Source organism: Gracilinanus agilis, chromosome 3 (genome assembly GCF_016433145.1).
Source record: "Gracilinanus agilis isolate LMUSP501 chromosome 3, AgileGrace, whole genome shotgun sequence".
Taxonomy (NCBI): Eukaryota; Metazoa; Chordata; class Mammalia; order Didelphimorphia; family Didelphidae; genus Gracilinanus; species Gracilinanus agilis.
In genome coordinates, this window is record NC_058132.1 from 227,337,755 (window position 1) to 227,362,642 (window position 24,888).

The 24,888-nt window shown below is 37.9% G+C and overlaps 1 protein-coding gene across 2 annotated transcripts; it reads left to right on the forward strand.

The window, feature by feature from the left end:
• The first annotated feature begins 652 nt into the window (after window positions 1–652).
• On the forward strand, window positions 653–24,888 carry OSGEPL1 (O-sialoglycoprotein endopeptidase like 1). 2 transcript variants are annotated; one of them, XM_044669706.1, is made up of 9 exons: window positions 653–2,535; window positions 9,662–9,787; window positions 13,090–13,329; window positions 14,970–15,357; window positions 17,695–17,899; window positions 17,983–18,131; window positions 19,382–19,512; window positions 22,151–22,222; window positions 24,692–24,888. In XM_044669706.1, the coding sequence occupies exons 3-9, from the start codon at window positions 13,109–13,111 to the stop codon at window positions 24,762–24,764; spliced, it is 1,239 nt and encodes a 412-aa protein (XP_044525641.1). In that variant the 5' UTR covers window positions 653–2,535; window positions 9,662–9,787; window positions 13,090–13,108; the 3' UTR covers window positions 24,765–24,888. The 2 variants fall into 2 exon arrangements, with proteins under 2 accessions (XP_044525641.1, XP_044525642.1); XM_044669707.1 differs by having other exon boundaries at window positions 17,857–17,899.

The window sequence follows — 24,888 nt, forward strand, 5'->3', positions numbered from 1 at the left end:
CTCTCTTCTGCCTTGGAACCAATACACAGTATTGATTCTAAGAAGGAAGGTTTTTTTAAAAAGTCATTTACGCACTGTGAGCCAAACAATACAAAAAGTATGGCAGGAACTCTTAAAATACTTATCTGAAACTTCCTGATCACTATCCTTTCCAATAACAATTAAAATATGTTGCCTGGTCCTCCTTTGTAAAAAAAAAAAAAAAGACCAAAATTACATCATTGGTCATATCTTTTGACTTATACATAAATTGGATTTAATTTAGGCAGAGTTGAACAAAGTTGTCAGCATCATTCTCTCAAAGTCCAGTGGCAAGATAAAAGTGAAAATGACCGGTGATGGCTCAGAATGCAGTGGATGCTTTCTGCTAAGCTCTCCACAATGCAAGCACCTTCATGGCCTCTAGAACAAACTGTTTTCATCTACTCATTCCATTAGGGAAAGTCTTCACATGTTCGAGCTGTATGGGTTCAAAGAAGACTAGTACCTATGGTATGAGGACTTACCAATTCCTTTTCAAGGCTGCTTTCCTCCTTTGATGTCTTACCTTTCACTCAACTCTTGCCTGTGGCTCCAAGAAGCTGTAGCATGTGTAGTGGCAGCACTTAAGTTCATTGGACTTAATACATTTTGATGGTCTACTACTCTTATTTGTCCTCTTACCATCCTTTTGAGGATGAAATCTAGTAGCTTTATTAAGGTATTCTGATTTTATAGAAGAAAAATGAAAACATAGAATTTATTGATTTACTTGGGCCTTGTTCTCCAGAAAAATAAAAAAACAACCCAACAATATACCTACTCTCAGGTCTTTAGCATTTTACCAGCCTGATAAAAATTTAAAGTTTCTTGTAAAATATTTAGAAGATGATTATTTGGGATACAATTTGTAGTACATTCTTTTTACTCAAATCTAAATAAGCAATGACAGTAAAGATCACATCTTCAATATACATTTAGAACTAATTGATATTTCACTAATTGGGGAAGTTAAGCAAGAACTAGTTTAAAGAGACTTTGTTAGAGATAAAACTGAAGTAATGATATATAGTGAAAGCTGGTCAGGCAAATATCCTGTGCACAATTAGAAATAAAGGGCTGAGAGGCAAGGTGAAACACCAGGGCTAGAAATTTCGGAATAATCAAAAGGTAAAAAACTGGTGTGGATTTCTTGAAAAGGAACAGAACCGAGGACTAGGATTTTTGTGAAAGCCTTTGAGATTACCAAGAATTGAAGAGGCTGCAAGCCAGGATGGTAAAGAGTCACACACATCAATAGAGGAGGCTGTTGGTATTAATAGGAGGTTTTTAAATGCTACTTAAAATCACAGGCCGAGAATTGAGAAAGGGCCAGGATTTGGTTTTTAGTAATGATTGGTGACCCCTGTCTCCAAAGACAGTTTTACTGTCATAAGTAGTCTCCGAGTGAGAACTATGGGTTATGCGGGAACTGAGGAAATGGAAGCAGTGGTATCTTGGAAAATTTGTTAAAATCAGATGAGCAAGGGTACTATTTTTAAAAATTGTCCAAAAAAAAAAAAAAAGGCACAAAAAAGGGAGGCCTGGAAACTGAAAGGAATAGAGAGAAAATGGTCCAAAAAAGCCCAAGAGCAAAGGGCTCGGAAGCAATGCCGTCAGGGATACAGGTGAGAGAAGCTGACCTCTTACCCTAGGACACTTAGGAGGGATAGATAAATACACTAGAAAGAAGAGGTAAATCCCAGAAGCAGTTAAGAGCTTACTACGAAGTGAGGAAAGGCCTAGGAGGCAGGATCAAGTGACTGATAAATGTTTGACAACCCCGCTTTCAGGGAAGTGGCCAGTTGGGGCAAAGAGGCACACGACACATTAAAGCTTAATATACGCCATCATTCCCTCCCCCACCCCCATTACTTTCTTAGAAAATAAAAACTAATGAAGAGGCCATGGTTTTGTCGCGTTTATCAATTTAGGAGGTGTTCTCACGTTAGTTAACAACTGGCTCTAAGGAGCAGCTTTCTCACCTCCCACCTCTGCAAAGAAAGGAGATTCCTTCCCCGACCCTCCACATCCATGGGCGGAGGGGGGAGAGGCACTGGTAAGGGGGTTCGGCCCCCACATTGGTTTCTCCCTGTAGGCATTTCATTTGAGGCTTATCTAAGAGGCCCTGCACCCCACGCGTCTGCGACCACACATTTCCCAGAGAGAAAACGTTTGAAAATGACAGGGTTCTCAGTCCACTTCAAACCCAGGAGTTAGCGCACGAGAGCATGCAGTCAACTTGCCTGACTTGTGGTAGTCCCGGGCTGTTTGCTCATATGACCCTTCCTAGACTTTTGATTATGTCATCTCAGTGCGCCGCGTTCTATGCCAAGGTATTCCTGCTGGAGCATGCGCACACACGGAGACGCGCTGGCTGACCTGCGGCAGTTCCTTCAGAAAAGTACCAGAAGGACCCAAGAAATTAACCCCACTTTGCCGAGGTCCTTCTGGAAAAAAAGTAAAGTGGAAGACATTACCTACTCAGCGACCTCAGGCTTCTCGGTCACCGCAAAGGTCAGCTTCCTGTGACTGCAAACCCAGGATTTCCTGGGGCTTGCCTGTGTAGGCTAGGGGTTAGGGGAGGGGTGGGTCTTTGCGCCCCAGGTGCTTGGGAGGAGGAGGAACCAATCCCGAAATCTAACTGTCTTCCTTCCCCATTTATCACATTCCACTCAAAGTCAAAGAAAATTTGCTGGGACCTCAATCTCTGAGGCCTCCTCAGCTTCCACTGAGCTCTGACAAGAGCTCCATGATGTGTGATTTGTTGCTTAGTTTTGTAGTAAAACACTACCGGGATGTAGGATGAATTTTAAAATCTATTTTAGATGTGAAACAAATACCCAATTTGTAAACTTTGTGATCTGTAAAAAAGAAAAAAAAATCTGAAAATTCCAAACTATTTGAGAAGCAAAGATAATCATTTGAAATCTGTTGTGAATTTCGAGCTCATCTCACTTGAATTTCTAGATCTATAGGGGAGGTCTTACAGTTACCTTTATTTTCCAGATGGAGTCAGGATGACCCGAATTCAAATGTTATCTCACTACTACTTACCATCTTCATGATCCTGAGCAAGTCATTTAAACTGTTTACTTCAGTTTCTTTCATCTTAAAATGAGATGATAACAGGACCTTCTTCACAGGTTTTGTGAGGATCAAATTTGTAGTTTTAGCACAGTATCTGGCATCTGGTAGGCAACAATAAATGTTCAGTTCCTTACCCTTCCCTACATATGAGGAAATTGAGACTTGCCTATCCTCACAACAATCAGAGCTGGATTTTTTCCCAGGTCTTACCAAGGTCAGTCTTCTATCTCTATCCACCAACCATGCTATTCTCCAGTAGGAGAGGTATGCCAAAATAATACTTCCCACTAGTAGTGTGTTACCTTCTTTTTAGAAAAAGAATTTTATTTTTCTTAAGTAAACTTGGTGTTATGTGTGAGGAACAAGGTCTAGATCTATGGGTTCATTGGTGGAGTTGAATCCTGGATGAATATTCCTTCCATTGATGCAGAATAGAGATTTATCTGCAGTTTACACTCTTGGGGCTTCTTGAGATCACTAAAAAGTTAAGTAATTAGTATACTGACAGGCACTTTAGTGTGTATGTCAGAATCAAGATCTGAATATAAGTATTTCTGACTTAAAGGCCCAGCCCTCTCTCCAGTAAGCCGGGTTACCGTTAGAGACTTAACAGGTAACAAAAGCAAATAACATAAGAAATAACATGAATACAATCGTAAACTTATAGATATTTATCACTAAAATAAATGTGAAGAATATATACATATATGCATGCATACATAGATACACAAACCCATATCACATTTATTCAACCTGTGTTTAACTGTATGGAAAGCAGGATCCTTTTAGTAACCATACTATTTGGTATAAATTAAGGAACATCATTTGGAATTGTAAAGGAAAGGTCCTGACAAAGTAATGTCAGAAATTGAAATATATGTGTATATGTGTGTATATATACCTATATTATGAATTTATAGTGAAAACATGAAAAGTTTTTAGTGACTGTTACTCCTCTGTAAAACTCCTCTGAAAGATACTCCAATTATCTTGAAAAATCACTTAGCCTTTCTGTATTCCCAGGGAACTGTAAGACTGAGTAGGGAAGGTTCTGATATACTAGAAGTTTCTCATCAGGTACACCCTCTATCAATGAAATCATATGTCTTTTCCTCTTACCTACCCCCCTGTCCTCCAGAAAAAAAAATTTGTAAAAATGTAACCTCTCTGTCAAAGGTTTACTTTCATCATAAAGATTTCAGGTATACTTTGCTCCTTCCTTGGGAGAACCCAGGAGCCTAAATTTTATCTTCCTATCTGTGCTTCCTCTTGGTACTCCACTGTTAGCTATTCTACTATGAATGTCATCAGACACTTTAACCTACCACTCTAGTTAAAGACTTTTGGATGTCTATGTCTTGCCCTTAAGTTATTAGTTTCCATTCTGTCTCTTTGGTACTACCAGAAATGGAGTAGCCATCAAATAGTGGAACTACCTTTAAATTCATTCCACCTCCTCATCTGGGCAGAAGCCTGCTATAGACAAGTCAGCCCTGGCAGTATTCTGGATATTTGTATGATCTGTTTCTTAACCAGGATGTCTCAGTCTGGGCCATGTAATGAATGATCCACGGGCAAATTGGTTAATAGAATAGTGCCTTCGTCTTGCCACTTTTTTCACTGTCTTTATCCATACCATGTTTCTTAATTGTTAGTGTACACCAAGATTCTATCCTAGACCCTCTTCTCTTTCTCTACTTGTGATATAATCTACTTTATGTTTAATTATTATCTATGTGCAGATAACTGACAGATTTATGTCTGGCCCATCTCCTTACTTTTGTTCCAAATCATCCATTACTTATTGGATGTTTTTAAGTGGATATCCTCAAGACATCTCAAATACTGCCTGTTATCTTTTCCCAAAAATTCACCTCTCTTCCATACTTCCATCCATCCATCCATCAAAGGAACCATCATCCTTCAAATGCCCCATATTCTTTCAGCCATATTTTAATTTTCCTTAAATCTGATCATGTCACTCTCTCCTAAATAAACTCCTGTGCCTCCCTATTGCCTTTAGAATATATAATGAACTCCTCTAGAATCTGGACCCAAACTATGTTTCTAGCCTTACTACACATTACTCCCCTGCATGAACTCTATGATCCAGCCAAACTAGCCACCTTTCTGTTCCTTCCACCTAGCACTTCCTAAGAGCTTTGTATTAGGTATCTATCATTCTTGGAATTCCCTTCTATAATGGGGAATAACCAGGATTGTTGCCTTAAATATTATTTTGTGAGCTCAGTGGGTGTGAGGGAGACAGGAATGACAGAAGGCAGGACCAAACAAGGTAGGGAGACTGGGTTTAACTGCTAAGGAGGTATCTGTTAACAGAAGTGGCAGTTAGGCCCTACTGTCACTCTGCACCTTCTAGGCAAGGGGCCTATGGAGACTAACAGGCAAAAGACAAGAGTTTATAACAATTTTAATTAAAGAAACTATGGTAAAGGATGGGAATAGGGGTTTCTACACTTTCAGACTAAGGGCAAACTATAGGGTCAGGGGAGGGACTTAACTACACTCATCTAAGACCTAACCCAGGCAGGGCCCAGAGAATAGCAGGACTGGAGTGGGAATCCTCACAGCAGAGTCCAGAGATGTTATTAGGATGCCAGGAGCCAACTCCTCCAGAACTGATGATCCAAAGTAGCACAGTAGGGAGAGGAAGTCTGCAAGCTGTTCACCAGATCACAGGCCTCTTCCCTACTCAGTGCTGTCTTGCAGGACTGATGTCCCCTGCTTTCAACCTTCACCACTCTCCAAGATCCCAGGGAATCAGGGTACAGCTCCACTAGCTCTGAGGTCTCCCAGGGTCAGTTACAGCTTGTCCCAACCACCATGGAGTCTGTCTCAGAGAGCAAGCCACGCTTCCTACTTCCCCATTCCACTTGGAATTCTCCAGCCCTTCCTGTTAAGTCTCCTAACTAATAACTAAATAATCTTCCTCACAACTGTGTATAATAACACAACACTTCCTAAGGGAATTCTACTCTGCCCTGTAGAATCTTTTACTTTCTTTAAAAAGAGTTCGCTATTGCAAACAGCTATTGTCCTCCCCATACTGTCTTTTATTTATATTTATTTTATAAATACATGTTGTTTCCCTCAATAGATTGTAAGCTACTTGAGAGCAGGTACTGCTTCTGTTTTGTCTTTGTATCCCTAGTATCTAGCACAGTGCCTAACATGTAGTACACATTTTATGAATGCTTGTCGATTGGTATATATGTTTCCATTCTTTACCTTGCCTATATTCCTGCCCTCCAAGTCCAACTAGTTCTACCTGTGAGCAACAAGTGGTAGCAGTGCATCATCTTTGTAAGGGTCCTTGCCATTCTTTGGAGCTAACTAGTTGTTTTTTTTTTTTTGTTTTTTGTTTTTTATTTCTGGTGAGGAATGACTCTACCACTCCTGTATTTTGTGTTTTTCCAGGGACATTAGCATATCATAGGCAGATTCCATTTCCCAGCTGGAATCTTAGATAGGATACTTGTATTATACTGCTGCTATCCTGATCTCTGTGCTCATCTGGGCTGAAGTCATGACTTTCAACAGATTTCTTAGTAGAATACATATTGGCCATAAGATCTTTCCTCTGACACTCCAAAACACAAAGCAATGGCTCTCCTGTGGCTCTTACTCAAGATATCAGCATGTATAGAGTAAAGCTGTAGAGTCATTACCAATGGTCTTATAGACGTATACTAAAAGTGCTTCATCCTAATTGACCTCAGACTGATTGCTTAGATTTCAGTGACTCCAGAATGTTTAGTTACACACTTCAACTGTAGGTCTCCTGAGAATGTTTCAGCTTAGTTCCATGTTTCTTTATTCTTGCTGGATTAAGTATCTCCTTGAGTAACTTTCTCTTAACATTTCAACCTTAATTTGAATGAAGCCTAGCTCTGAGGCTTTACACCAAGAAATGTTCTCCCTCTAATATCTTGACCACTATAGATGCCATCTATTTGCTTGTTAGTTGCAAAGACATGTGTATTAACAGATCAAATACTTGACCATGAGAATGTTTCTTATTCCTTTTTGGAGACAAAAAGTCTGTACACAAGCTGCAACAGTTTATGCTACTATGTATGTTCCTTAAATCAGTGGTTTCAAACTTTTTCAATTGAGTTCCCCATCAGTAAAAACTTTTTGGGTAGGTATTTCTTTAGATTATTTTATGTATGTTTTAGATATATGTGTGTGTGTGTGTGTGTGTATGTATATATATATATATGTGTGTGTGTGTGTGTGTGTGTGTATATATATATATACACATATATATATAGTGTCTATAGAGATGAATCTCTATAGAGAAAGCTATGAAGATAGATAATTATGGATATTATAAACATATACAAAATAGAAATTTTACAAAATTGAAAAAATGAAAGTAAATAATACTTTAAAAATATTTATTTTATTTATTAAAGCTACAGAATAGCAGTAAAGCATTTTTGTCATTAGGAAATATTTTCCCCTCCTAGGCCAGCCTAATTATGAGGGCCCATGCAAGACCTCAATGCAATTCCTCCTCTTTTTTGGGTAAGGTCCTGGAGTGACCATGCATGATGCAATGTGTGATAATTAGTAAGTCTACATTGCCCATCTTTAGATTTAATCACCAAAGGTGAGAACACCTCTAATTCTGGGAGGTCCGTAACCCATGTGTGCTAGAGTAAGGGATGAATCAGAATCAACTGACCCGCCCCCAGGCAGTCTATGAGAATTGTCTATTGTGATTGGACATGCAAATTAGGATGGAGGAACAGGAAGTGACGAATAAGTGACCCCTTTAAAAGGAGAAGGTCCTCAGTTAGCTGAGGTCTTTGGTGAAAGAGAGCATCTGGCAAAGGACCTTCTCTGGTTCATGGAGGAGTGTTGGAATGCTAAGACTCTGGTGGGACCTCTGACTGCTTCCCTTTGAATTGTCACATGGCTAAGTTAGGCTGACTCTCTCTCTCTCCTCCCTTGGCGTTTCTGGAGGTTCTACCCTTAGGGAGGCCTCTCTTGCCTCTCTAATTGTAAAAGGCCTTGTGCTTAGAAGCCTTGTTTAATTAACCTCTGTGCCCCTCTGCTGGGCCTCTAAATTCTTACCTGGTCCGGAACTCTGGTCCAGGCCAGAGTTTCTCTCTCTCAATTTCCCTACCTTCAACCTTCCTAATTGTAAACAAACTTCCACAAAAGTCAATTTTGACTTGAGATTATTCTTAATTGAGGATTGATAATAGCTTGAACCCATAAAACCCCTTTTTCCCCCTTACAAATGCAAGGAAACATTTCCCTATGTTCATTGTAACCTGGGCCTCATGGGGCTCTGGTCAGTGTACCCTTGTAGTCTTGAAGGAGTAAAGCAAGGTCACCCAACCCTTCATCCCCCAAATCAAGGCACCAAAAGGGTCCATGTAGTACCTGCCTGTTCCTCTTGTAGGCTGGACTCCCTAGGAGTTGAAGTAGTTTACGGATCCCTAGCTAGGTGAGATACAATATGTTCCCTAGAATGCCTATGGATAACTATCTAAGAGCATAGTCCTTGTTTGATTGGAAGAAGGCAAGAAGTAAAGGCATCTAGAAGCTGTGAACATAAGAAGAATATTTTTCTCCTCAGTTCTATTATTTTAAAATAAAATTAACATGTTCATTTTCTCTTCTTGTACCCCCTTGAAATACAAAAAGAAAAACAAAACTTTTGTAGCAGATGTATGCAGTCAAGCAAAAAAAATTCCCACTCTCGCTATATCCAAAACATATGTCTCATTCTGTAACCTGAGTCCATCACTTCTATGTCAGGAGGTAGATAGCATGCTTTATCTTTAATTATGGATTTATCACTGGCCATTGCATTAATCAGTTCTTAAGTATTTCAAAGTTATTTGTCTTTATAATGTTGTTACACCATAAATTATTATCCTGGTTCTACTCGCTTCACTCTATATTAGTTCATGGAGGTCATTTTAGATTTCTCTGAAATCTTCGATTTTATCGTTTCTTTTGGCACAATCATATTCCATTATTCACCTGCCATATTTTTTCAACCATTCCCTAACTGATGGGTACCCTCTTAGTTCCTAGTGTTTTGCCACCATAAAAATAGCTGCCTTAAGTATTTTTGTACATATGGGTCCTTGATTGTTAGATCAGAGGGTATTAACATTTTAGTAACTTTGAGGTCATGTTTCCAAATTGCTTTGCAGAATAGTTATATCATTTCACAGCATCACCTAGTGTCTTAATATGCCTGTTTTCTTAAATTCCTTCTAATAGGACATTCTCTTTTTGTTAACTTTGTCAATCTGATGGTTGTGAGGTGGAATATCAGACTTGCTTTTCTCTATTCATGATTTGGTGTATTTTTTTAATGTGGCTATTAATAGTTTAGATGTCTTCCTCTTCAAACTATCTGTTCATAACATTTAATAACTTATCAGTTAGGGTACGGCTATTAAATATTTTAACCATTTCATTATACATTTTGGAAATGAGATTGTTATCAGAGAAACTCATTGCAAAGATTTTCTCCAGTTATCTGATTCTCTTCTCATTTTAGGGGCAGTCGTTTTGTTGGAACAACAACAAAAAAAATTATGTAGTCAAAATGGTCCATTTTGTCTTTTGTGAACTTCATTAGCCCTTGTTTGATCACAAGCTGTTCCTCCGAGCATAGATCTTAAAGGTAATTTCTTCCTTCTCTAATTTGTTTATGATATCATTTTTTATATCTAAGACATGTATCTATTTGGAACTTGCTTTGGTACATGCTGTGATATCTTGGTCTATATTTAGTTCTCATATTTTCTTCATGTTCCCCAACAGATTGTCCTGATTACTACTTAGGGTGCTTGTACCCACTCTCATGATCACTGCTGTAGATGCACTGTCCTTTTGATCTTGTAAAACCTGTTTTCCACCAGATCCAAACTTTTCTCTTGGCCTATGATCATAAGATTGTAGGTTTAGATATATAATAATAGGTGACAGAGCCAAGATTTGAATATATGAAATGCTTAACATCAGAAAAGTTCAGTATCACACTATATGTGTATAATGAGGGAAAGGAATGGAATTAAGAGGGGTTAGGAAAGACTTCCTATAGAGGATAAAATTTTAGTTGAGACTTTAAAGAAGCTAAGGAGATAAGTACGTGGAGTGAAGAGAGAGAACATTCCAGGCAAGGGGGACGAGCTACCGAAAATACCAAGAACTGAGAGATGAAGTGCTGTGTTCATGGGGTGAAGATAATATTTGACACAAAGGAAGTAAGCACTATAAGGCCACAAATCAAGGAAGCCATATCAAAGAATCTGGAACTTCTTAAAAGGGTATGCCATCAAATCCATCATTCTTTCCCCTGAACAACACTAAGGACTTTTCTAACCATGAATCATTAATTTTTTTTTATTAACAGTAATTGCCATCTTTCACCTTGGAATATCTCTTGTAGCCAGGAATTTGCTGGTAAATGTTTAACAATCAGATCTGCTTGGTGGGGTAGGGGGAATGATAATCGTAAAAATTTAATTTGCATTAGTGACATTTTGTCCATAGCTTTACTAAGTCCAGACAGTAAAACAGTAAATCAATCCCTATTTCATAATGATTACCAGTTTCCAAAGTGTAAATTTTCACATTGAAATTTTAACAATCAACATTTATGACTAATCAGGCTGGATCCAGTACACTACTACTCTGATCCATTAATCCATTATTATTTCAGCTTATGCTACCCCCTCAACAGTAGTTTGCCTTTAGCTTAATTCCTTGAGCACTGCATCCTTTCCTTATGGCCAATAGCTACGTATTTTATTCTGTCAATTTAGATGGCATATCCTTTTTAAAAAGTTCCAGATTCTTTGGCATGGCTTCCTTGATTTGCAGCCTTATAATGCTTACTTCCTTTGTGTCAGATATTATGGAGAGCCCGCTCTCTATGTTAACAGGGATTTGAATGGTGTTTAGATGGCGTCGGTTGATAAGGACAAAGCAGAAAATTGAGAACAGCCAGACTAATGGTTAGCTTAAGACAGCTCCAAAAAGTCTCTGAGCTTTTTAAATTATATACCTTTTCAAACAACAGTCTCTTACAAAGCACAATGGACTTTCACAGCTGCTCAGACACACCAAGGTTACAGAGTTACATCATGATTGACATATGACTTACAAATTATTTCTCTCATGAAGATTATGCCTCAATGAGACAAGGTCCAAGGTTAAAAATGAGTCTCACTTTATCTAAGAGTCATTTTAGTAAAAAAAAGCTTCCATACTTCAAAAGCTATCTTTAAGAATGAGCCTTTAATATTGTAGGGTGAATTTAGTCATTGGAAAGTACCTAAGTGTGGAATGGAATTTGCTTGAGTCTGCCTACAGTATCCTTGGGATGTCTGCAATAGAAAGGAAGAGATAAAGGGCAGCTTCTGCTAATTTCTGCTTTTTTTGGCTTAGGGAAAAATTGTTAACTCCTTAACTGCTCATTTACTATACAGTACTTAGAGGCTTTCTAGAACTTGAGACTATCCTAAAAAACTAATTTAATATGTTTTCAGTAATAAAAGGAGCCATCGGATGCCTGCCCTTTGATCCAGCCATACCATTGTTGGGTCTGTACCCCAAAGAGATCATAGATAAACAGACTTGTATGAAAATATTTATAGCTGCGCTTTTTGTGGTGGCAAAAAACTGGAAAATGAGGGTATGTCCTTCAATTGGGGAATGGCTGAACAAATTGTGGTATATGCTCGTGATGGAATACGAGTGTGCTCAAAGGAATAATAAACTAGAGGAATTCCAGGTGAACTGGAAAGACCTCCAGGAACTGATACAGAGTGAAAGGAGCAGAGCCAGAAGAACACTGTACACAGAGACTGATATGTTATGATAAAATCGAATGCAATGGACTTCTGTACCAGCAGCAATGCAATGACACAGGACAGCTCTGAGAGATTTATGGTAAAGAACGCTACCCACATTCAGAGGAAGGACTGTAGGAGAGGAAACATATAAGAAAAACAATTGTTTGAACGCATGGGTTGAGGTGGACATGATTGAGGATGTGGACTCGAAACTACCACACCAATGTAACTAACAACAATTTGGAAATAGGTCTTGATCAATGACACTTGTTAAAACCAGTGGAAATGTGCATCGGCCATGGGTGGGGGGAGTGCGGGGGGTGAAGGGGAAAGTAGGAGCATGAATCATGTAACCATGTTAAAAATGAATATTAATAAATGTTTAAAAAAATACCTGCAAAAATAAAATAAAATAAAAGGAGCCATCGGGAGGGGTCCAACTTTTTATCTCAGATAGGCCATCCACCAAATAGCCCAAACTTTTCAGGCCAAACGAGTCAATATAGGGCCTTGCCAGCTATATTAACCTCGATGGGGTTGAGATAAAAAGATTTTATTAAAGGACCCTATTTCTCTGAGTGGCTTCTGACAAAATATTACTTTCACCCCATGAACACAGCACTTCATCTCTCAGTTCTTGATATTTTCTGTAGTTCCTTCCCCTTGCCTGGAATATTCTCCCTCTTCACTCCACGTACTTATCTCCTTGAGTTCTTTAAAGTCTCAACTAAAATTTTATCCTCTACAGGAAGTCTTTCCTAACTCCTCTTAATTCCATTTCCTTCTCTCATTATACACATATAGTGTGATATTGAACTTTTTTGATGTTAAGCATTTCATAAAGAAGTGATTGGTTTGACAGGACATATTTATAAAATAACAACTATAAAATCCTCTGTTCTATTTATATCCCTTTTCTTCCTCAAATAACAAGAGTCTTTTTATGTGATATTTTAAAAAATAAATTATTGCTAGTTTTCATAAGCTTCCCTATAATTTAAAACTGAAGGAGAATGTAAATAGCTTTCAAGACTCTAATTATTGTATTAGAATTCTGAGTCTTACGCCTTACCTGTGCATAAAATTCACATCTTAACACTTGTTACCCTCTGTGGTTCTTTTTTAGGCATATATGTATATTCAATATGCTGACATTGAATAAGACATTGGGAATGCCTTTTAGGTTGTCCAAATGGCAAATACCTGGATTTTTAAGAAGCTTTACTTTTCATCCTGGGAAACAATTTCTTCATAAACTAGTATTAGGAATTGAAACCAGTTGTGATGATACAGCAGCTGCTGTGGTGGATGAAAGTGGTAACATCCTAGGAGAAGCAATACACTCCCAAACTGAAGTTCACTTAGAGTAAGTAGCCATTATCATGATTACTGTCAAACCAAAAAGAAATTAATGAAAATAATCCATTTGTATTTTTATATGGTAAGAATAGTATTACTTTGTATCACACTTTGTAATTAAACACTTTTGCCTATTCTGATGATTACTTTTGATCCTCCTAAGAATCCTAGGAAGTAGTGATAAGGAAGTTGAGATACGGAGAAGTGAAGGGACTTGCCCAGTCAAGGTCCCACATCCTGTAAGTGAGCTAAAATTCAAGATCAGGTCTCCAACCTATCCATGTTCATTACTTTTTAAAGTTAAGTTTCTTTTAACTCACAGACATTTAGAGTGATCCCATTGGCCTCAAAGAAGAGATGAAAAAACATTCTTTCAAAACCCTTCCTATACCTATCTAAATATTTTCATCATTTTTCAAGAGCCTGCTTAGACCTCCTCCATGAAACTTTTCTTGCTTTTTTAAGCCCACACTGATCTGCCCATCCTCTTAAGACCTTATATCACTTATTGTCCAAGTCATTTGTGTAGTCTCTTAATCTTATACTGCCTTGCATTTATTACAAAGTAAATCAGCAGAAAGCAAAAGGAACATGCCAAATGAAATTTTGAGAAAGGAAGTTCATAACCTATTATGATAAGCCCTTCCAACATTAGTTAAGGCTTCTTATTTGTTAGCTTACAAATCTACTTCCTGATCTCCTTCAACAGAAGAGACAAGCTTGAATCATTGATTTCAATATCTATCTGAAGCACTCAGCTCCATGTACAAGAACTAGTCAGCAAATATTTACTATGTGCCATACACTGTGCTGGGAATACAAATACAAGTAAAAAAGCAGTCCCTTCCCTTAAGGAGCTTAAATTCCAACAGGACAAGACAACACACAAAAAGGAGCTAAAAAGGGAGGGAAGAATCCCATGTAAGAGCATGTTGGCAAAATTGGGAGAGTAAGGTCAGAGCCAATAGAGGGATGAAGGGCCTGAGAAGTTTCTCAAAATGTAGGTTCTAGGAGAAATTCACCAATAGGAAAAAGAGGGCTTTGTGGGAATGAAAGACAGTTGAGGCCTGGGGTGGGGTGGCCAGGGGAGGGCTTTGGGGTGTGCATGCACACGTGCATATGCATACAGTTTTTTGCCAGTTCCCCATTTAATTCTGTTTCATTTGGATAAAATATATACATTCGTAGCTACCATCTGGACATGAGTTTCATCATACTAGGTCTCAGTTACACCTGTAAGCTAAAATTTTCATTAGGATGTATTTCCTCTTGCTTGTTGACTAAACAGACATTTGTGTGTGGATTTTCCTATTGACCCCTTGGATTTTGTTTCTTTTGAACTTCCAGGTTGATGTTTTCTCTTCATTGTAGCACAGTGGATAAATATAGACAGTTTTTTCTCCTATATAATTTTTATTTTAAAGCTTTTTTGATTAGTTTTGTAAGAAATTTGACAAATACATTTTTACTAGCTTTTGTTAGAATGCTCCTTTGGTGAGTTTTTTTTTTCTAAAAGTTTTACATTAGTTAGAAAAATATGCTTTGAAATTTATTCTTTATAGGAGAGAAGGTACAGTTTGAATCCAGACTTTCATTTTCAAGGTCGTATAATTTGACACAATAAACTCATGAGTATCTTTTTCTCAGAACAGGTGGGATTATACCTTCAGTTGCACAGCGACTTCACAGAGAAAACATTGAACAAATAGTGAAAGAAACACTTTCTGCCAGTGGAGTCACTCCAAATGAACTCTCAGCAATTGCAACTACTGTAAAACCAGGACTTGCTTTAAGCTTGGGTGTAGGTGTGGCATATAGTTTACAACTGGTAAACCAATATAAGAAGCCTTTCATTCCTATCCATCACATGGAAGCACACGCACTTACTATTAGATTAACCAATAAAGTAGATTTTCCTTTCTTAGTTCTTTTGGTCTCTGGAGGTCACTGTTTACTGGCAGTAGTTCAAGGTGTTTCAGATTTTCTTCTGCTTGGAAAATCATTAGACATAGCTCCAGGTGACATGCTTGACAAGGTAAGAATAATCTAAGAATTCATTTCTTTTTGTTTTGGGAGGTGCTAGATGATGTAGTATAGAGATTGGGTCTGAAGTTAGAAAGATCTGGGTTCAAATCTGGAAGATGCTATATAAATGCTAGTTATTATTATTATTAATATGTGTGTGTGTATGTGTGTGCGCGCATGCGCGTTTCCAGTGTAGGACAGTTAGTATTTAATAAATTCTTGTTGAGGATAGGTTTTAAAAGATGGTAGAGTAGTGTATGAGGCTGCCTCACCCTCTTAATACCCTCTACAACCAACCAAAAAAAACTCCACAGAATCAATGCTAACTATAGCTAAAGGAGTTGTGAGTGAAATTTAACAGCTAGGATAACTAGAGAAGAAGGTTTCTGACTTCCCTAGCCTCAGTCCCACCTCTATAGGCCATGGGGACAGGAATAGAGCAAAGAGAGTGAAATCAACAAAATAGCCCCTGGGAGCAGGATTGGCAACCTCACCTTGTTTGCTGAGCCCCAGAACTTGCATCCCTGAAGATACCACTGGAATCCTCAGTTGGAGGGACTAAGGAGCAGCTATGTCTATGTCTTCTGTAATCTCTGGAGACCCCAACTGGCTCAAAGCTGGAGATTGAGGGAGTGGACATCATAGAGTCTACAGGAGCCAGACCCTAAGAACAGGAACTCAAACCTTGTTGCTAACAAGTGAGGAACTTTGGAAGTCAGACGAATGCACAGTGATACATGTTTTGTCCTAGGTTGAGACAGTAAGAGAGGGGAAGTGAGGAAAGAACATGTTCCTGGTGAGTGTGAGGAACTGGGGTCTCCTAGAGCTCCTGCCACAGTGGAAGGTGGATTGTCTGCTTACAGTTGTAGTGACAGAACTGACTCACGAAAAAAGAGTGCAGGAGAGAGTGTTAATAGAACTAGAATGCTACTCTTATCAACTTGGAATAAAGAGAAAACAGCATACACAATTAGCAGAGTGCCTGGCATATGGTAGGTGCTTAATTAATGCTTATTCCCTTTCCTTGCCTCTTTTCCCTGCTGAGGAACCTTCAGTGACTTCTTCTAAGATACAATGCAAACTACTCAACATCTTCAGCTTGCCTTTCTGGATTTATTTCACTATGTTCTCACCAAATACTTCCTTTCTCTTCCCAAACTCAGCATTTCATTACTTTGCTCCCTTCCCTTTTCTGAGACTGTTCCTCATGCCTTAAAGTACTGCTCCTTTATCTCATAGAACCCCTTATTTTTAGTCAAGGCTCTGCCTGAGCGCCATTTGAAAAGCTTTCTGTGATCCCTATAATTACTTTTATTTTCTAGTTACCACACATATACTCATCTGTTTCCCTATTGTAACTTCCCAGGAGAAATAAGTATCCTGTATGTATGTATGTATGTATGTATGTATGTATGTATGTATCCAGGGCCAAGAAGAGTGCTTCATACATAGTCGGTGTTTATAAAAGTATATGTTGGATCAAATTGGATACGAGTCTAATGGCCTGGGAGTCAAGAAGACCTAGATTCATATCCTGCCTCTGACATGAGTGAGCTAGCTGTGGGCAAGGCAGTTAAATTCTTTGTGCCTGAGTTTACTTATATATAAAATGGAGATAAAAAATACCCATAGTATTAACCTTACAAGATTGTTGTAAGTCTTAAATAAGATAATATATGTAAAACACTTGTAAAATTCAAAATACCAGATGAAAGTCAGCTATTATGAAGTTTTTTGTTAACTGTTATATACTATTTGATCATAGCAGAAATGTAAAACTAAAGGGCACTCACTGTAGATTAAATTGTTTTATTAAATTGGAGAAATGTTGGCATTAGAAAGCCACAGCTTCATTTCTCTCCCTTAGAGCACTGTTAATCACAGCAAAAAAGAATGGTGGATGGTAACTTTACTGCTGCTTCTTAAGGTTGGGGGAGCAGTGATCCATCATGTCTATTTCCACTCTAGCTGAAAACAGGAAGAAGAGAAAGGTATTGTATCTTTCTCTTTCTAAAATTCCCTAGAAAAAAATGGAGTGATTTTGTCAGTTTAAAACTGACTAGATCCTCCTCTCCCCACCCTCCACAAAGTGGAGGAGTAGAAAGAGGGTGACCAATATGAGAAATTTATTTTCTTGTATTCTCAGACAAAGCAGTTTTCCATCTATTACAAGCTAGCCCACTACTATGAATTGAACCTTTAGTGGCCACCAGCTATAATCTAACTTTTAAAAATACTTTTTTATAATATATTACTCAATAATAGTGGGGTTCTTTTGGAATCTAGTTTGAAAAATATGAATCATTTATAATATCATATCTTACAAAGCATATTTTTCCTTTGTTAGGTAGCAAGAAGACTTTCTTTAATAAAACACCCAGCGTACTCTGCCATGAGTGGTGGCAAGGCTATTGAACATTTAGCCAAACAAGGAAATAGATCATGTTTTGATTTCCGACATCCCCTACATTACTGTAAAAATTGTGATTTTTCTTTTTGTGGACTTCAGACTGCTGTTGACAAAATAATAACACAAAAGGAAAAAGAGGAAGGTTTGTATGTATTTAACAAAGTTAAGTGTATAATAAATCAGCATGAAATATATATTTGAAAATCACTAACCATTTTTTTGCAGGTATTGAGAAGGGGCAGATCTTGTCCTGTGCTGCTGACATTGCTGCTTCAGTACAGCACACAGTTGCAAGCCACATTGCCAAACGAACACATCGTGCTATTCTGTTTTGCCAGCAAAGAGGATTTCTAACACCTTCTAATGCAATATTGGTACGTGTTTACAACTTTCCTTATAAACAGTTTTAGTAACACTTTGTTTTGGTCTACAGCAAAAAATCAGATTCTCTTGTGAAGATGTTTGTAACCACAAGTATTAAAAGTGGAGTAGAAATCAGAGCAAGTTGTATTTACAAGAATATTGCCACTCTATTGGGCCTTAATATAGGCTGATGTAAGGGGGGGAAAGGGTTTTGATTGGGTAAATATTAAAAGGTTGGTCTCCAAGGGATTGAACAATTATCAGTCCCCAATTAAAGATTAATTTCAAGTTAAAATGACTTTTATGGAAATTTATTTACAAATGAGAAGAGGAAATAGAAATAAGGAAATAAAAGAGAGGATAAGATAGGATAAGTAATCTAACATAGTAATTTGCTCTGATCCCCTAGTTCAATCCAGGTAGATCTAATTAACCCTCAGCCAAGGGAAATCCAGCCTTGATCCCAAGGCCAGGAAGCCAGAGGCCTTAAGGGCCTTGAAGGCGAACAAAGCAAAAGCTTTGGTCACAGAGTCTCTATTAAAAGGAAGTTCCTTAAGAGAAGTTCAGGAAGATTCAATCTTAACACTCACCATATGGAACAGTCTCACCAGCTCTAGACCTTCTCCAAGTCTGGTCTTAAAGAGCTCTTTCAGGTCCCATTCACAATCCAGAAGAGGGGGCCCAGCTCACTGAGGTCTCTTTTTAAAGGGGCCTCTTTTGCGTTACTTCCTGTGGCCTCCTCTTAGTTTATGTGTCCAATCACAACAGATGCTTTTCTTAGGACTGCCCTGGAAGCAGTCAGTAAATTCTGATTTGTTACTCTAGCACACATGGGTTACAGACCACCCCAACTTGTGAGTTAAATGGAGATGTTTTCACCTTTGGTGATTAAATCTAAAGATGGGCAGGGTAGATTTAATCTCATTATCACACTGAATAGCTCCCAAAGAACCTAATTGTTATTTTAGGCCATTGAATATTCCAAGAATTAAAGATGACTTGAGGAAATTTGGGAGCAGAATAGAGGAAATTAAGTCTGTTTTCATAATAAAACATTTCTACAAGAGATTGATAAATATTTCTAATGTGTCTAATTGAATGTCTTATTTTACCAGGTCAGAATACTACTAGCATCAAAATTTCCTCATTGAATTCTTATTTATCACACATAGAATACCTTCACAGAATACAGTTTAGAAAGCGATGGTTCCTATTTCTATTTTTGTGGTGATTAATGTCAGCCCCTTTTTAATTCCTTCAGGTTGTATCTGGAGGTGTTGCAAGTAACTTATATATTCGAAGATCTTTGGAAATTGTAACAAAAGCAACAAATTGTATTTTATTATGTCCTCCTCTCAGACTTTGCACCGATAATGGGATTATGATTGCATGGTGAGTAAAGTACTATATATTTTTATATTAGCCTTAAACCATAATTTTAGTTCTATGGAAACATGTTTGCTAATGTGTGAAGGAAATTTACCCTCCCCCATTTCTGGGGTCTTACCGGTGACATCATCTCCTGTTGACTGCCTGGTGTGAGCCGAAACTTGACCTGGAGGCTAGAACAGGACAAAGGGAGCCAGGAAGTTATAAAAACTGTTAAACAAGAAGTTCATGTTCTCTCTGTCTCTGGCATTCTGCCAAGAAGCTTCCATGCTGGGGGGGTCTGCTGGAGGAACCATGTGGAAAAGTTAGCTTAGGACCCCTTTTCTATTTCTCTCTCATCTTCTACCTATCCAAGTAATCCTAATAAATTTTATTAAAATCCAAGGTCTGGACTCCTATTTTAATCAAAAGTGGGGGGAAGCTGGGTGGCTCAGTAGATTGAGAGCCAGGCCCAGAGACAAGAAGTCCTGGGTTCAAATCTGGCCTCAGACACTTCCTAGCTGTATGACCTTGGAGAAGTTACTTAACCCCCATTGCCTAGGCCTTATTGCTCTTGTGCCTTAAGAACCAATATAAGTATTGATTCAAAAACAGAAGGTAAGAATTTTTTTTTTTAAAAAGCACTAATAGCTGTTTATATGGAATACTTTGTAGTAAAGAAATTCTAAAATGATAGATTTGGAAATGGATGGGCATTATAGATCTGACGATCTAACTGCTCATATTACAGACAAGGTGACTACTCTGCCTGTACAAATGATTCTATTCTGACCTCTCTCTTCTAGCAAATTGCTTCCTCAATCTTCAGCACTCCCTCATTTACTCTCTCCATTTCCCTACTGCCTATAAACCTGTTCTTGTCTCCCCTATCCTCCAAAAATCCTCAATGGATCCTTCCATTCTTGCTAACTATGCCATATGCCTTTTGTCCTAAACTAAAGGAAACTCCTTAAGAAAGCCATCTACAATAGGTACCTCCCACTTTTCCCTCTTTTACCCTCTTCTTATCTTTCTACAATCTGGCTTCTGATTTTAACCAGAATTGCTCTCTCCAAAGTTACTAAAGATCTCCTAGTTGCCAAACACCCTCTTCTTGATACTCTCTTTCTAGGTTTTTGGCATACCCTTTCCTGGTACTCCTCCTGTGTATTTGACCACTCCTCATTCTCCTGTGTTGAAACTTAATCCAGGTCACACCCACAAGTTATCCCTCAGGGCTCAGTATTGGGCCCTCTTTTCCCCTTTTATATTACTTCACTTTGTAATCTCATCAACTCTCATGGATTTGATTGTCATCCAGTGGTTCTCAGATCTGCTTATCAGCCTTAACTTCTCTGCTGACCTCCAGGCTCACATCTCCAACTGCCTTTTAGACATTTTGAACTGGGACATCTTAAATGTAACTTTTCCAAAACTGATCTCATTTTCCTTCCCCCCAACCCCCCCCCCACTCCTCCTCCCTTCCAAACTTCCTTCCTACTATCCAGTACACCACCATCTTCCAGTCCCCCAAGCTTGCAAGCTAGATGTCATTCTTGAGTCCTCATCTTGTCACCCCCTTTATTATATCTTTTGCCAAGATTTTCTAGGATTTCTGAAATTAACAACTCTCAAATTCTTTTTTCTCCTCTGATCTCACTACCACGCTGGTGCAGGTCCTTATTTCATTATACCTAGATTATTGCAACAGCCTACTGGTTGATCTGCCTTCCTTAAGTCTTTCTCCATTCTAATGTTGGCCATTCAGTCACCAGAGTGATTTTTCTAAAGCACTATTCTGACCATGTCACCTTCATTCTTAGTTAAATCCAGTGGCTTGCTATACTGCCTCTGGAATCAAATACAAAATCCTCTGATATTTAAAGTCTTTCATAACATAGTTCCCCCTCACTTCCATGGTTGTTTTGGATGAGTAAACTGGGAGTCATTATATCCTTAAAATAAAATGTCTTTTTTTCCCTATCTGCCCTGTTTTCAATTGTCCTACTTGAACTCATCTTAGAGCAATTGCTTTTATATCTGTCTTGTTGCAATGCATTCTTCACTTATGACCATCTCAGCAGATTTCTTGGCTTCCCTGGCTTCCTCCAAGTTCCAGCTAACATCCCATCTTTTATAGGAAGCCTTTCCCCATCCCTCTTAATTCTAAGGCCTTCCCTCTATTGATTATTTCCTCTGTATCTTGTATGCATCTTGTTTGTACATATTTGTTTGATCATTGTCTCCCCTTTTAGAACATAATCTCCCTAAAAGCAGGTACTGGTTTTTAACCTTTCTTTGTATCTCTGGCACTTAGCACTGTGCCTGGCACATAGTAGGTGCTTAATAAATGCTTACTGACCACTGACTGAGTAAGTCTAGAGAGGTTAAACACCTTTTAACACAGATAGTAAGAGATAGAGGCAGGATTCAGAGTCAGGAAAATCTGAATTCAAGTCTTACTTCAGACAGATGAACTTTGTGTGACCGTGAAGAAATCACTAAAACCTAGACAGCTAGCAAAAAATGTAAGGTTTAGATAGATATCAGTGGAAGAAGTCTCTACACAGGGAATTACCCACACTGATGAATTCACTGTTCTAGAATACAAATGTTTTTTCTTTGAATCTTTGAAGTATTTATTTCCCTATTTCTTCTTTAGGAATGGTATTGAGAGATTATGTGCAGGACTGGGCATATTATACAACACAGAAGGTCTCCGATATGAACCAAAGTATGTGGCACAATTCCTATTCCTTCTTCAAGCTATCTTCTAAATGTCACTGCACTAATTTAAACTTGTGATCTCAAGTTTTCATTGAAGTTCTATTAATAATTAATGTTAGTTTTAATATGCAGAGAAGTTACCCATAATTCCTTTTATTAGCTTCCTTATGAAAGTGGCATAAGATGCATTTGACTATGACTCTCAGAAGAAGTCAGTCATAAAAGTTGAAAGAGATTATGACTTACAAATTAGACAGAGTTCTTTTATTAGAGTCAGGATAACAATTCTTGAATGTTTAAAGATTTGTTAATAAAAATGATAATATAATTTAGGCCTGTTGTGAATATTGTTTTAGTTTTTTAAAGTTGTGAACAGGTGATCATGATCCATGAAAAGATTATTGTTTCATGAACAACTGAAAACCTGAGTTCAAATTTGGTCTCAGACTCTAGCTCTGTGACTCTGGGCAAGTCACTTAACCCTGTTTGATTCTTGTTTCCTCATCTATAAAATAAGTTAGAAAAGGAAATGGCAAACCACACCAGTATCTTTGCCAAGAAAACCCCAAATGGAGTCATGAAGAATAAGACATGACTAAAATGACTGAACCACAACAATAAGTAATTTGGTAGAATCATATATATGTTAGCAGTTTGGTCCCTGGCTAAGAAAACTCCATGGTCTGATGGTGTCCACCCAGTATAGTCCTGAGGTTGGATATGACTTTTAGCCATGGGAAGGAAACATTGCTTTCTTTATTGTTAGAGTAAGAATAATCCCATTCCTTGGTTATTGTGAATTTGTTTTGCCCGTACTAGTTAAGAGGCCATTCTCTCAGGAGGCATTTAGCAGTATCACATAGCACTAAAGAGCAAGAACAGTCCTTCAGGAGTTGAGTTCACAGATGGTTCTGTCCTCAGTGCCTCATTCTCCATTCCACCTGCCCTAAACTGTGGATGGACTTTTGGAACAGAGGCCTGTCATACCTCTCACAGGTAAGAGTCATTCTCCTAGAACACAGTAAAAGGATACAAACAAAAAAGTCCTCCAACATTGTGGCATATAACAACTTGTTCATTAGCAATTGATCCTTCCATTCATCATTTCTAGCTCTAATGTAGTAGTGTAGTAACTATTTCATGATAGTAAGAGACAGGCTATAAGCTCTTTACAAAGTTTAAAGAAAATACTTTAGAACTATAAAGCACAATACAAAAATGGCCTGTTGTCACCAGTGACCACAGGTTGACATAACAGATGGTGCGATGGATAGAGCAGAAGAACTGAGTTCAAATCTAGCCTCAAGGCACTTACCTTGGGCAAGTTACTTAACCTCTGCTTGCTTCAGTTTCCTCAGCTATAAAAGGGAATGATTAACACCTATCTCCCAGGGTTGTTGTGAAGATCTAATGTAAAGTGTTTAGCATAATGCTATATGTAGTATATAATAACATATGTGCTATATATGTATAGCACTGTGTAAGTTCTTATCATAACAAGACTGTAAAGCATTCTTCTTGTTCCGCTTTTCTCATTTTTCTGATCAAGAATACTTTTTTTAGTCACTTAGCAGGCCCCCATATTCAGTTTCCTTTACTAATAATTTGACTATGTGGTATACTATAGGCTGTCTACTGTTTCTTTTTTTTAATATATAAGTAGATTAGCTATTTCCAAAAAAGATTATTCTAGGAAAGTAATCTTATCTGTTCAGGGACCAGAATTTACCATGCATCCTACCATATCCTATAAAGTGAGCTTACATATTTTTATAGAACTTGGTCTCCTGATTTGTTTTAAATTCTGGATAAAATTCTGCCCTAGCTTATGTAATTTGATTGCTTAGGGATACCAGGACTGGAACCAAGCTTCACCCAAGGGAAACAGAAACCTGGGACTAAAATCACCCAAATGAACGAAGGGCCATATGATTAGATCTCTGCAGGGACCTCCAGAGATTGTCTAGTCCAGCTCCTGAAATTTATAGAAAACTGAGATCTAGAAAGATTAAGTGACTCTTGGGTCATAAACATAGCATCAGATCCAGGAATCAAAGCTTATTCCTCTAAATACAGGTCTAGTACTCTTTCTTGGATAGCAGTAGTGAGACTGTCAGGAACTAAAATAGGAAGAGTGTTTCTTGGAATCATTTGGGCAAGAAGAGACTAAGAAGAACAGGAAGATGACTAATGTGATCTCTCTGAAGACCTCCAGATCTATAAGCTTGCAGGACTCAGAAAGCCAAGTGTCTGCTTCTTTCAGAAGGGCCCACTGCAAGGCTTTTCTGGAAGCTGATCCCCATTAATGAAAGGTATACTTACCTTTCTGTCCCCCTTAAGAAAAAAAAAACCCTTCAATTTATATTTTTCTTGATCTGTGGATCCTCTCTACCAGTGTAAATATCAATCTAATCTATATGAATCTCTGAATTTATCAAAGATAAATAGTAATGCATTACATTGTTTTATAATACAGATGTCCTCTTGGAGTTGATATATCAAAACAAGTTGGAGAAGCTGCTATAAAAGTACCAAATTTGAAGATTTGATCCTTGATTTTGAGTAAGAAAAATTAACTAAAGGTATTGACTTATGTTAGTACCAGATCCTGGATTTTTGTGTGATATATTCAAGAAGATGTAAAATTGTAAATATTAAAACTTTTAAAATATT

What these genes read in the sequence shown, in the direction of transcription:
- OSGEPL1 (XM_044669706.1), top strand. Translation starts at nt 13,109, where the DNA reads ATGCTGACATTGAATAAGACATTGGGAATGCCTTTTAGGTTGTCCAAA. An exon ending in CAAACTGAAGTTCACTTAGA is followed by an intron (nt 13,330 to 14,969) that starts GTAAGTAGCCAT and finishes TCTTTTTCTCAG; the next exon opens with AACAGGTGGGATTATACCTT. An exon ending in CAGGTGACATGCTTGACAAG is followed by an intron (nt 15,358 to 17,694) that starts GTAAGAATAATC and finishes TTCCTTTGTTAG; the next exon opens with GTAGCAAGAAGACTTTCTTT.